The sequence below is a fragment of the Festucalex cinctus genome, chromosome 8 (assembly GCF_051991245.1).
Source record: "Festucalex cinctus isolate MCC-2025b chromosome 8, RoL_Fcin_1.0, whole genome shotgun sequence".
Classification (NCBI taxonomy): Eukaryota; Metazoa; Chordata; class Actinopteri; order Syngnathiformes; family Syngnathidae; genus Festucalex; species Festucalex cinctus.
In genome coordinates this window covers 8,901,522-8,914,265 of record NC_135418.1, presented here as the reverse complement: position 1 = coordinate 8,914,265, position 12,744 = coordinate 8,901,522, and the positions used below count along the sequence as shown (strand labels likewise).

General features: G+C 38.0%; 1 protein-coding gene across 1 annotated transcript in view; it reads right to left on the bottom strand.

The window, feature by feature from the left end:
- The window catches only part of cntn2 (contactin 2), a 45,421-nt gene extending 33,457 nt beyond the window's left edge, over window positions 1-11,964 (bottom strand). Inside the window, exons 1-4 of the mRNA XM_077529276.1 lie at window positions 11,698-11,964; window positions 4,926-5,049; window positions 3,422-3,563; window positions 2,253-2,428 (exon numbers count right to left, since the gene is read on the bottom strand). Of these exons, the coding sequence (XP_077385402.1) occupies window positions 2,253-2,428; window positions 3,422-3,563; window positions 4,926-4,986 (379 nt within the window). The 5' untranslated portion in view covers window positions 4,987-5,049; window positions 11,698-11,964. The remainder of the gene's footprint in view (window positions 1-2,252; window positions 2,429-3,421; window positions 3,564-4,925; window positions 5,050-11,697) is intronic.
- Window positions 11,965-12,744: the final 780 nt, after the last annotated feature.

Below are 12,744 nucleotides of genomic sequence, written 5' to 3'. Positions count from 1 at the left end.
TCGCAGCCCGGGCCACGTTGGGGTACTTGCACGTTGGGGTACTCGCACATTGGGGTACTGGCACATTTGGAGCAACATTTCTTTGAACATGGCATGATAAACCTTGAAATGTGGATTTTTTTTTGCCAGGTGTGATGTGTGTGTCAAGCTCAATGGGTTTTGGTGATTGTTAAGATCTGCAAAAATCAGCGTCTTTTTTTATTTTTTGGGAATGAGTTGACCTGATTGGTATTTTTTGCAAAAGTATATATACCCATCATTGCACGATGTTGCTTTTATTGTCCATAGAGGCTATCAAAAGTAAATAAAACAAAATAAAAACGTACATATGTTTGGATCGGTCTGATACCAGTGGACATCTTGAGTAGTGGAAAGTAAAAGAATATTCATAAATGACTTAGTTACACTTACACTTACAATGAGTTCACAAATTTTGTACAAAATACCGTAAGTGATTTATTTTTTATTTTTTTTAATGCCTCAAGGACTAGGTGGCGCTGTATTTATAACTGAATTTTGTCATATACCTTCACGCCTTGACTATAAATATACATGTAAAGTTTGGGATTTTTTGAAGCATGTACCGGGGAGTTATTAAGCATATCCTTCATTCACGATACTGCTTTTAACGTCCATAGAGGCTATCAAAAATAAATAAAACTAAATCAAAAATACTTATGTTTGGATAGGTCTGATGCCAGTGAACATTTTGAGTGGTGGAAAGTAAAAGAATATTCATAAATGACTTAGTTATCACACTGAGAATGAGTTTACAATTTTTGTAAAAATACCGTAAGTGGGGTATTTTTTTTTTCTGCCTCAAGGGCTAGGTGCCGCTGCATATATAACTGAATGTTGTCATATAGATAGCTTCAGGCCTTGACTATAAACATACATGTCAAGTTTGGGATTTTTTGGAGCATGTACCGGGGAGTTATTAAGCATATCCTTTTTCAGTGCGAAACACAAATTTTGATGCCCCGCCTTCATCATATAGTATTTCGAAAAGTCAAGATTTTCCCCCCTGTCGTTGGCTCAGGTCTTGACATGGTCAAGTCTTAACTCAGTCGGATGAAACATGTAGGAGAAGTGGGCAAAAGTCTGCCCCCTGTAAATGTGCAAAAATCGTCAAAAATGGGAAATTCAAAAATTCGTAGCTCACTTCCTGTTCATTTTAGCATATAGGTCCAAGAGACTTTTTTGTAGGTCTTGGGCTCCCTCATAGACCTAAAAATATTCGTCGTTCTTGCTTAAACATACAAGCGGGGCTGCTTCGTTAAAAAATTATAGGGGGCGCTATTGAGTCATTTTTGTAAAAATAGCACAATCAACAATAAAATATTGCTCATTTTACCAGGTCAGATATGTGTGCCAAGTTTCATGAGTTTCTGCGCATGTTTAGACCCTCAAAACTGGCGTTGTTTTCTTGGCGAAAGCGCTTAGCCACGCCCACAGCGATTCGTGAAAACTCACAAACTTAATGTTGTGACATCATGAAGGCCGAAACCCTCATCTGAGCAAATGTGAGGTAGGTCCAGTTAACGTGTTTGGAGAAAAACTTAGAAGAAAATTCGTAAGAAAAGAAATTGCCACTAGGTGGCGCTATCAGTAAGATGAAATATAAGTTCGTAGGTGTCTTTAGGGCTGGACTCTCATCAAAGGTGTGAAATTTTGAGAAGATCCCTTCAACGAGCTCAGCACAGTAGCTAAAACCGTAAAGTATGACATTTATTGTTACCACTAGGTGGCGCTATATGTATAACTGAATTTTATCATACAGATGTTTTCAGGCCGTGACTATTACGTTGCCTGAGAAGTTTGAGATTTTTTGGAGCTTGTACATGGGAGTAATTAAGTATTTGCTCTTTCTGGACAAATGAAATTTTAAAGGCAATATTTGATGCCCCGCCCCCGTCATATCGTATTTCGAAAAGGCAAGATGTTTTGCCCAGTTGTTCTCTCAGGTCTTGAGATGATAAATGCCAAGTTTGAAGTCAATTGGATGAAAAATGTTTGTAAAGGGGGAAAAAGCATGACCACAGTGAATGTGCCAAAATAGGCCAAAATTGGACATTAAAAAATTCATAGCTCACTTCCTGTACATTTTAGCTACATGGTCCCAATAGACTTTTTTGTGCGTCTCGGGGTGCTACACGTGCCTGCCAATTTTTGTTGCTCTAGCTCAAACGTGCCGGGCTTGGTTTTTATTTTTCTACGCTAGGGGGCGCGAAAAAAGCCATGATTTTACTTACAGCCAAATTTTAGGTTAGCTGCCCTGCTGATGATAATTCCACAGCGGTTGATGGCCAGACATTGATAAGAGCCTGTGTCTCGACCAGACTCGGGTCTGCTGATCACGAGGTTTCCAGCAACCAGAGTATAACGCAGATCTAAACCCAGCGGGACCTCCGTACCATTCACCAACCACCTGCACATCAAACACAAAGTTAAAAAAGATGCATTACAAGAATAGTTTAAAAGATCCCATGCCACAATTATATATATATTGCGATGTATTTGCCAGCCAGCGAGGACAGTTGTCCATAAGTTCTTGCGTGAGCTGTCCACCACTGCCTACAGGTCCCTCAGTGGGCCAAATTTCAAATGCTTGTGCATTGATTTTTCACTCACGATCAGTTACGTTATTTTTTTTAACGCACTAATTTGCAGGAAGAGGCTGTCATCGGCGAAGCGTGCTCGGACAACGGTACCTCGTGCCAGAAGCGCGTGTATTGGACCAACACGAAGACCGCAACATGGCTGACACCCTTCTTCTCTTATGTATAGCACCGGCATGCCGGAAGGGAGGGACGTACGACCCACTGCTCAGGACGGCGAGGGAATCGAAGAGGGCTACATTCGGGCCGTTTGAACGCCCATATGAAAACACAAACTAACCTGACCCATGATCGGCCGTAAGCTGATGAGCCACAGTGATCACAACCGATTCAGAGCAGACTTGCACGGGCTACAACGTCACGCCAACATTCGGCCACACAGATCCGAGTGGCTAGTGAACACCACAAAGGATTAAAACATGACGTGATAAACAAGCCTTGAAATGAACATTTTGAGGAACTTGAATCAAGCTACATGGGAGTATCAGTGTTTATTTTTTCCAATTAAAGGACTGCTGACGCAAGTTCCGGACAGACGGACAGTCCGGCAGGACTGATGGAATTCCCACCTCTGTCATTCAGTCCTGAAATGGACGACAGAAGCATGCGTAAAATAAAATGGTGGACCAAGGGACCAGTGATTACACATTGGTTTGGCTTGAAAAAATTGCCGGACTGACGATGACGGAAGGGCGTCCAGGGCGCCGACAAATGACGAATGACGGACCAGCAAAAATATGCCAAATGCCCACCTCTGGTAAATACCAATACAATGTTGTGTGCTAGCCTGCAGTATTACGCACCTGTAGGAAGCAGCTGGACTTGCCCTGGCCTGACAGCTGAGAACTACCTTCCCTTCACTCAGGCCTTCTGGGTAAATTAAACTGCTTGGCTGTTCTTCAAAAACTGGACCACTGTCATGACCAGAGACACACACGTCTCCACCTACAAAAAAACAAACACATCACAGTTTTTTTTTTTAAGTCTCAAAATCCTGTTAAGGAAAATTAATATTAGGCCTATTATGGAAATGAGCTAGATGACTATGAGACAGGAAATGCAGTAAGTCTGTGACCCACTGATATCACCAAACCTTTACATTATTCTCTTGTGATGCATTTCCATGCTTTCATAGAAGGGCTTACTCTCCTTTTTGTTTTTTTGTTGAAGTCTGGAAAGTGACTTATCCAGTCCAAAACCTTTCACGTCTTGCCCCATATGAACTAATTTGTTGAACTGATGTGATGTGTTTTGAATGAATGAATGAGTTCGCAATAAGTTTGGTGTAGGGCTGCACGATTATGGCCAAAACGATAAACACATTCATCCATCCATCCATGATCTGAACTAGGGGTGTGAATTGCCTAGTACCTGACGATTCGATTCGTATCACGATTCACAGGTCACGATTGGATTCGATACCGATTAATCCCGATACGAATTTATAAGTCGATTGTTGCGATTTTTTTTCATTCAAATTTAGAAAATACTAATCAGTAAGCTTGTAGAGTGTAAGATTTATATGAAAATGTATTATTTATTTATCTGAAATTTCAGTCTTATAGAGGTTGTAATCTGTTTCATGTTTGAACAGCATTAAAATAAAATATTAAGGATTAATGTTCCGTTCATATAACATTCTTCCATGCTCAAGGTGTGAATCCTAAAAAAAAAAAAAAAAAAAAAAAAAAAATCGATTCTGCCGATTATTGAATCGATTCGAGAATCGCGCGATGCAGTATCGCGATATATCGCCGAATCGATTTTTATTAACACCCCTAATCTGAACCACTATGGGGTAGATGCCACAGACTTCCAACGTCCATAAGTCACACACCTACGCTGTTTCCAGTTACTGTTGCGACATACAGGCCGTGTCTCAATACTCGCACTTCTACCCTTGTGCCCCTCGATTGCGTGTTTCCGTTGATGGGCGTGTAAGGTGTAGGGCAGTGGTGGGCAAACTTGGTCCTCAAGGGCCACAGTCCTACAGGTTTCGGATGTTTCCCTGCTTCAAGCAGCTGATTCCAATCAACAGGATTGTTATCAGGCTGATGTAGAGCTTGCTGATGAGCTGCTCATATATCAGCTGTGTCGGAGAAGGGAAACATTCAAAACCTGCAGGACTCCGGTCCTCAAGGACCGAGTGTGCCCACAACCTAGGTCTCCGATGTGCATTGGAGAACTGATACTGAATTGACTATTAAGCTTTATCCATGGACAATATGTATAAGCATACGTTCAAGTAATATGGAACAGAATGTGTGTGAACAGGTGAGATACACGTGTGTGATGGGGTGAACTTACCAAACGCCTGGAGTGTAAGTGAGCTGAGGACCAGCAGGGTCCTCCACCAAGACTCCACCATCTTGATCCACTTCACAAAGAGATTAGGTGTAGACCGTATCTCACAGGTGAGTCTCGTTTATACCTAAAAACAGGACACAAACATTAGGTAAATAATATAAAGAGTAATGTGTGGAGTACACATTTCTTTCATAAATACAATTAAATCAACAATCAAAATTGTATTTAAATTTTTTATTACATTGACTTTTATCCACTTAAATTGATGAATAATCATTGGGCTTTTTACTGGACTGCAAACATTTTTTATGTGATTGGTTCTTCCATAAGGAACAAGATACAGCATAAAGCCCAAATATCAAACGTAAAATATTCCGTTTTATACGACAAAAAAAAATATATAACTACACCGTTGTAAGATTTTCTTAAAGGCTTAACTAACATAGTATAAAGCTGATGAATATGAAATAATCATTGAAGCTTATATCATGAACATAGTGGGCAAGTGCCATTCTGTCAGGGCCACCATAACAATCAGGCATGTAGAACCCTGATATATATACAAGATTTTCCCAGTGTTTTAAGTTTTTTTCTTGGCCACAAGCCAGGAAGCAACACACCCATCATCCACACTATAAACTGAAATAAAGCAATCCGAAACATCCAAAAGGTAAGTCAAGCTAGCTGTCACACTACCACGGGGGCCAACTTCAGTGTCAATGCATTATTCGGTAAGCTTTATTTTGATATTGTCCTTAACAGGCGCCGTTTTACGTTATAGTTTTTTTTCCCAATTGCTAAAACACAAAAATGACTTTCATAGCACAATTATTTAAAATGGCACACAGAGAGCAAGACCTCTTCTCAAGTCTCCAAACCTCGAAACACATTTTCTGCGTTACACACATTTTCCAATTCAAAATGACACTTTACGAATATACTTTTATAAAAAGACCACAGATAAACATATTTTTATCTCTCTCTTTTTTTTTTCTTTTTTTTTTTTTACAACAACAATGGAAGACGTGACAGAGATTGAGGAAGAGAGAGTGCGAATGAGTTTTGGGGTATAGCTGGTAAAGGATTTCATGGCCAAGACAGCAACTTTCAAATGAAATCAAAGCAACCTTAGTTGATCTTGTCATCATCCATGGGCTGAAAATCTGAAAATGCAATGCGAGAGGATGGATGGATGGATGGATGGATGGATGGATGGATGGATGGATAGATAGATAGATAGATAGATAGATAGATAGATAGATAGATAGATAGATAGATAGATAGATAGATAGATAGACAGACAGACAGACAGACAGACAGACAGACAGACAGATAGATAGATAGATAGATAGATAGATAGATAGATAGATAGATAGATAGATAGATAGATAGATAGATAGATAGATAGATAGTAGGGGTGTTAAAAAAAATCGATTCGGCAATATATCGCGATACTACATCGCGCAATTCTCGAATCGATTCAATAGGCGGCTGAATCGATTTTTGAACTTCCATTTTTAATGGAAAAATATTCAACAAAACGTCTTACTTTGGGTTAGGGTTCACACCTTAAGCATGGAAGAATGTTTTATGAACAGAACATTAAGCCTTAATATTTTATTTTAATGCTGTTCAAGCATGAAACTGATTACAACCTCTATAAGACTGAAGTTTCAGATAAATAAATAATACATTTTCATACGAATCTTACACTACAAGCTTACTGATTAGTATTTTCTAAGTTTGAATGAAAAAAAATCGCAACAATCGACTTATAAATTTGTATCGGGATTAATTGGTATCGAATCGAATCGTGACCTGTGAATCGTGATACGAATCGAATCGTCAGGTACTAGGCAATTCACACCCCTAATAGATAGACAGATAGAGATATTTTTCCTGCAATTGTCTTTCTCAGTTTACTGTTTTGTGAGCATATACTTGTTCACTTCAATGTAAACATATCTGCTGTGCATATGTTGTACTGACTTGTGAAAAATAAAACAAGTACATGTAAATTGTTAACATTTTTGAACAGCAATGTGTGTATATTCAAATATGTCTGTGCTTGTGAACAATCTGAAGAATGTTCTACAGTTTGAACTATTTTAGTATTATGGCAAAGCATACTAAAGATGACAGTACTGTGCATTATGCCCAACAGTGTGTAGTTGATGAGACATCAATCTGGTGACATGAATGACGTGTGTGCCACTTGGTACAAAAGTTTGATTTTGGCAAAGTTATATGTAGTTTTGGTTGCAGTGCTTCATTTTTGGAGGATATGAGAGGGGTTTTGCAGTTCGGCTGTGTGGTTTTGTGAATTGTGTTATTTTGATAAAACAAGCCTAGTTTGCAAAATTGTGTTTTAGCAATTGGAAAAAAAAACTGTAAGTATGTTTACAGTTTCTTTGACATGTCTGAATAACTGCAAGAGGCAGAAAAAAAATCTATCGTTAATTTGATGAGCCGTTTCACCCCTAGTTGCCAAAATGCTCTCATACTAAAGACTTACGTGATCCACAAGAGTTTTCAACTTCCTCTAAAGCTATTACAGTGAATGTGAAACGATCATGTTGCTTTCATTTGAAGGTGCAAGGTCTTTTGTTGTTTGTTTTTATTTGATAAAATGACTGCATTGTGCGGCACGGTGGTTGACTGGTTAGCACGTCCGCCTCCCAGTTCTGAGGACTCGGGTTCGAGTACAGGCTCCGGCCTTCCTGGGTGGAGTTTGCATGTTCTTCCCGTGCCCGCGTGGGTCTTCTCCGGGCACTCTGGTCTCCTCCCACATTCCAAAGACATGCATGGCAGGTTAATTGGGCGCTCCGAATTGTCCCAAGGTGTGCGTGTGAGTGTGGATGGTTGTTCGTCTCTGTGTGCCCTGCGATTGGCTGGCAACCAGTCCAGGATGTGGACCTGTGGACAAACTGATATGACAAGTTCCCATCCATTCATTATCCATATCACTTATCCTCATTATGGTTGAAACTTTCAAGGGTGCTGGAGCCTGTTTCAGCTGACAAATGATTAAGCGACACTCTGGACTCACGGTTGCCAGCCAATCACAGGGTTCACAAGAACAAACATTAATGAAGACACAGTAAAAAAAAAAATCAAGTTACAAACGTCCCTTTTTCCAAACAATTTGAGTTACTCAAACAATTTTCCAAAGAAAAATTCTATCTATTCACACAATTCACGTTCTTGGTTTTAACTAGTGGATGGAAGATCTTCAGTATGTTGTGATTTTTCTCGCACTGAGTTGTAAGGATGTAATGATGTCCAAACATCACAATACGATATTATCACGATATGAAGGTCACGATACAATAACTATCACTATATTGTGGGGGAGTTATCGATATTTAAAAAAGATCACAATATTGTAAAAAAAAAAAAAAAAAAGAGCTCATACTAAAAAAAAAGCACAATATTGTGCTTTTGTACATAACAGCAATGCATATAAACCACCTATAATCTCTAATAACAATATTGAGGCACTTACTTGCTAATGCAAGCACACATTGATCACTTCACAAGGAAATTAGATTCCTCTTTATCTGACAATTAGCATATATTTTAAACATAGAAGGCCAAAACATCCCTAATGAAAATTAAATTGCACTAATAAACTAGCCACTAGAGGGTGCTAGAACTGCACAAATGTAACTCAACATGACTTTTTTTTTAACAGATGTGTTCCTTTTAAATGTTGTAAACATGACGACGATGATATTGTGGCAGTTTTAATATCACGATATTGCCCTTATCGTGACATCCCTACTGAGTAGCCATCATTGGCAACTTCACGTGCATAACATTGCTGTAACTAGTGTTGTCACAATACAAAAATTTTGAATTCGATACTATACCTGCATAAAATACCTCGATACAGGTACTGAAACGGTACCTCGACAAAAATCTAAAACATCAGCAAAAGCAAAATATGACGATTGTCAGAATTACAGTTGACAAACATATAAATGTAGGTTTATTTTGACGGAGTTTCAACAAGCAAATGGTATTAATCTGGTTAAATGGGTTTAATACTAGTGAGTGGAGTACTTTTTTTTTTCTATCAGTTGCTCTCTGTGTTTTTCTTGGTTTACCCGAGGTGTCAAAAGGAGAATTTGAACAAGGATCTGCGCTACTGGGAACAATTGGTAATTAGCCTCCAGTCATTAGCCCTGCAGTCACACTAGAATGGAGCCCAAACATTTGTCTGTCTCGCTGGTTGCTGTTATGCTGCATTGTGTCTCACTCCATTTTCGGGATTTTGCTGTGTGATGGATGTTTTAGTTTCATGTCTCATGAAGTTTATTGTGTATTTATTTGTATTTTATTGTGCATTCTAATTTTATTTATTTGTTCTACTTAGTATCGCCTTAAATTTCCCGTTTTCTTATTTTATACTTTTGCACACACTCAACCTCTTCTTGTTCTAATCAGTTAATTACATGCATAAATTAAAATGGAAAACAATTACCCCCAAATAGTTTGACACGAACAAATATTTTGAATGTCAATGTCATATGCAAACATTAATTAAATGTTTTACTTTATTGCTGTAGTTATGTTTATTGTTGAAACCTAACCTGTGCTACCCTTAACGTAACCATCCAGTGTCAGCTAAAGGGTCATCTGTGCTCACAATTAATAGTGTGATTTAGGGGTGTGAATTGCCTCGTACCTGACGATTCGATTCGTATCACGATTCACAGGTCACGATTCGATTCGATACCGATTAATCCCGATACGAATTTATAAGTCGATTGTTGCGATTTTTTTTCATTCAAATTTATAAAATACTAATCAGTAAGCTTGTAGAGTGTAAGATTTATATAAAAATGTATTATTTATTTATCTGAAATTTCAGTCTTATAGAGGTTGTAATCTGTTTCATGTTTGAACAGCATTAAAATAAAATATTAAGGCTTAATGTTCCGTTCATATAACATTCTTCCATGCTCAAGGTGTGAATCCGAACCCGAAGTCAGACGTTTTGTTGAATATTTTTCCATTAAAAATGGAAGTTTAAAAATCGATTCACACACACACAAAAAAAAAAAAAAAAAAAAGGCAATGATGATAAGACGTTGAATCGGTAAGACTACCGAATGAACAATTCTGAGCTCTTAAAAAATAAAAAATAAAAAAAAATAAAAAAATAAAAATCTTTTTTTTTTTTTATCGATTCGAGAATCGCGCGATGTAGTATATATATCGCTGAATCGATTTTTTTAACACCCCTCGTGTGATTAATCTACAATAATACATGATTAGTGTGATAGGTTTTTGTATTAATTAATTAGTTTATACTTTAATTTTGACAGCACTATTAATGCAACAAACACATTTATTGTATCTGAATGCAACAAAGTAAAGTCATCATAATTATGATACAATGTTGTAATAAACAAAAAACGTGTGATGTGTTATTTGTCCAAATGGGCTGCAACTCAACAAACTAGATGTAACTTTAATGGCAATATCATGATGTCACAATATTAAAACTGCCACAATATCGCCATCAGGTCACGATTTTAAAAGCAGCACATCTGTTAAAAATGTCAAGTTGATTTTCACTTGATTTCCACTTGTCTATCACCCTCTGGTGGTTAATTTTTGAGTGCAGTTTAATTTTCATATAGCAGGTTTTGACCTTTCTATGCTTAAAATCCACGCTAATCATCAGATGAAGGGGAACATAATATGCTTGTGAATCAAGTCAATATATGGAGGAACTCAATGTGTGTGTGCATTAGCAAGTAAGTACCTCTATAATAAGTCTTATTAGAGATTGTATATTGTTTATGTGCATTGCTGTTATGTACAAAAGCACAATATTGCGTTTTTTAGTATGAGCTCATTTCTTTTACAATATCGTGACCTTTTTTAATATCGCCCTCCTCGCCACAGTTTCATGATAATTATTGTATCGTGAGGTTCATATCATGATAATTTCGCATTGCGATGTTTGGATATCGTTACATCCCTATCGCAAACTAAGTATAGACATGAAAGTTCAAAGATAAGTAAAATATGATGACTGTCCACTCTCCAACTTATCTGGTGTGGGCAACCTGCTTTAATTTAAACAAGAAATTTTGGGGCTCACACTTAACCACACTTTTGTGTATATATATTTTTTTGTCTACCTGAGAGTTGAACTTTTGTTGTTGTTGTTGTTTTTTTAAGAACTTTTTAAAGAAGTGTAATATAATAAATTAGTAATATTAACCACTCAAAGGGCGGCCAGGCTTTAACATAATAGATTGAATGATCAGTAAATCAACGTCATAGCATTACAAAAATGTCCAGTGACCTGCTGAAGCCAGGTTGTAATCACTTTAGAGCTGCACATAATTAGTCCCCAAATGTGTTTTGACATTAATAACGTAATGACTAATACAAAATCATAATTAAAAAAAAAAATCATCTTTCCTAAATTGCATACGTTATCTGCATTATTTGTGTGCGTGCATGCGTTAACTGTTTTCTTCTTCTTTTAGTTTAAAACGGTGTTCAGCAACAGACATTTGACGATGAACGCGTTTTGCTGAGAGAGAGAGAGAGAGAGAAAAAAAAGCAACTAATGGTGTTGAGGTTCTTCCCGTGTTTTGACGTGACTGCGTCAAACTCAGCACATCACAGATTGCATTCTCCTAGTGTAAATGCAAAAACAAAGCCTACATGGGTTCGCTGGAGCAAGATTTGGGCATTAACCATAAGATGAAGGCATATGCACTGAATATGGCGTTTATTTCCTTACCTTGTATCCCACCAATGTTTCCCAAAGGCAGCAGCAGCAATGGGAGACGCTCAGTTTAACAAGGGTAAGAAGGCGTTTATCCCGGCGCCAAGCAACCCAAAAAAAAAAAACGTGTTTCAGATGAACACAATTTTGTAACTGGCCAGTTCTCTGTGCAGCCACATTCTTCTGTCGCGCTCTCTCCTTCTCAGCCAACACCGGCCCCCCTTTCCCTTTCTTTGCATCCCTCCTTTCTTTCCCTCACCGTCGGGTCGATTTTATCCCCAAGTTAACGTCAATACGAAAATTGCACTTCCGGGGGGTTCCATTTTACAAAATAAAAGTCAATTAGTCGGGAAAAACAAACCAAGATTGGGCATTTCAAAACGTGTCAATGGACAATAACCATAACTACGTCATGCATGTCAGACCCGGTGCATAGCTGCCCGCTCAGTTTGCCGGAGCCGGTAACCCACGTAAAGTTGTCGATCAGTACAAAATGTGCAAGAGATCAGAGTGCCAACAATTTTTGATTCATTTGTTGAAAAATGAAGCTGATGTTAACAAAAAATGAAGTCCCCCCCCCCCCCTCATTGGTAATAGTTTAAATGCACGAAATCGGCCCTCGGCCCTATAAATGTATAATCGGGAGTAGGACTTGAAAACACTACAGGATCAAAGCTTGAGGTCTTCCCTAATTCCAGTTTGACAATAATACATCAGAAAATGAGCATTTTACACAGGATATATATACACACACACACACACACACACACATATATATATATATATATATATATGTCACATATATTTTTTTTTTAGCTGGACTTCTTGCCTCTGGCTATCCACCCACTGTTTTCATTATTAACAGTTGCATCGTAATGAAAAGGAACAGTTATAGTCAAGCTTCTGCTCTCCCCTGATATCCCGTAGTAAAACAAAAGTGACAGCAACTAAAAACAAAATATAGCATGTGAATATTTAATAAAAAAAAATCACCTTAGGCTGACGTGCCAATTAAAAAAAGATGTGCTTGAGTTGTGCTCCACCCCCTGCAGAGCCTGTTCT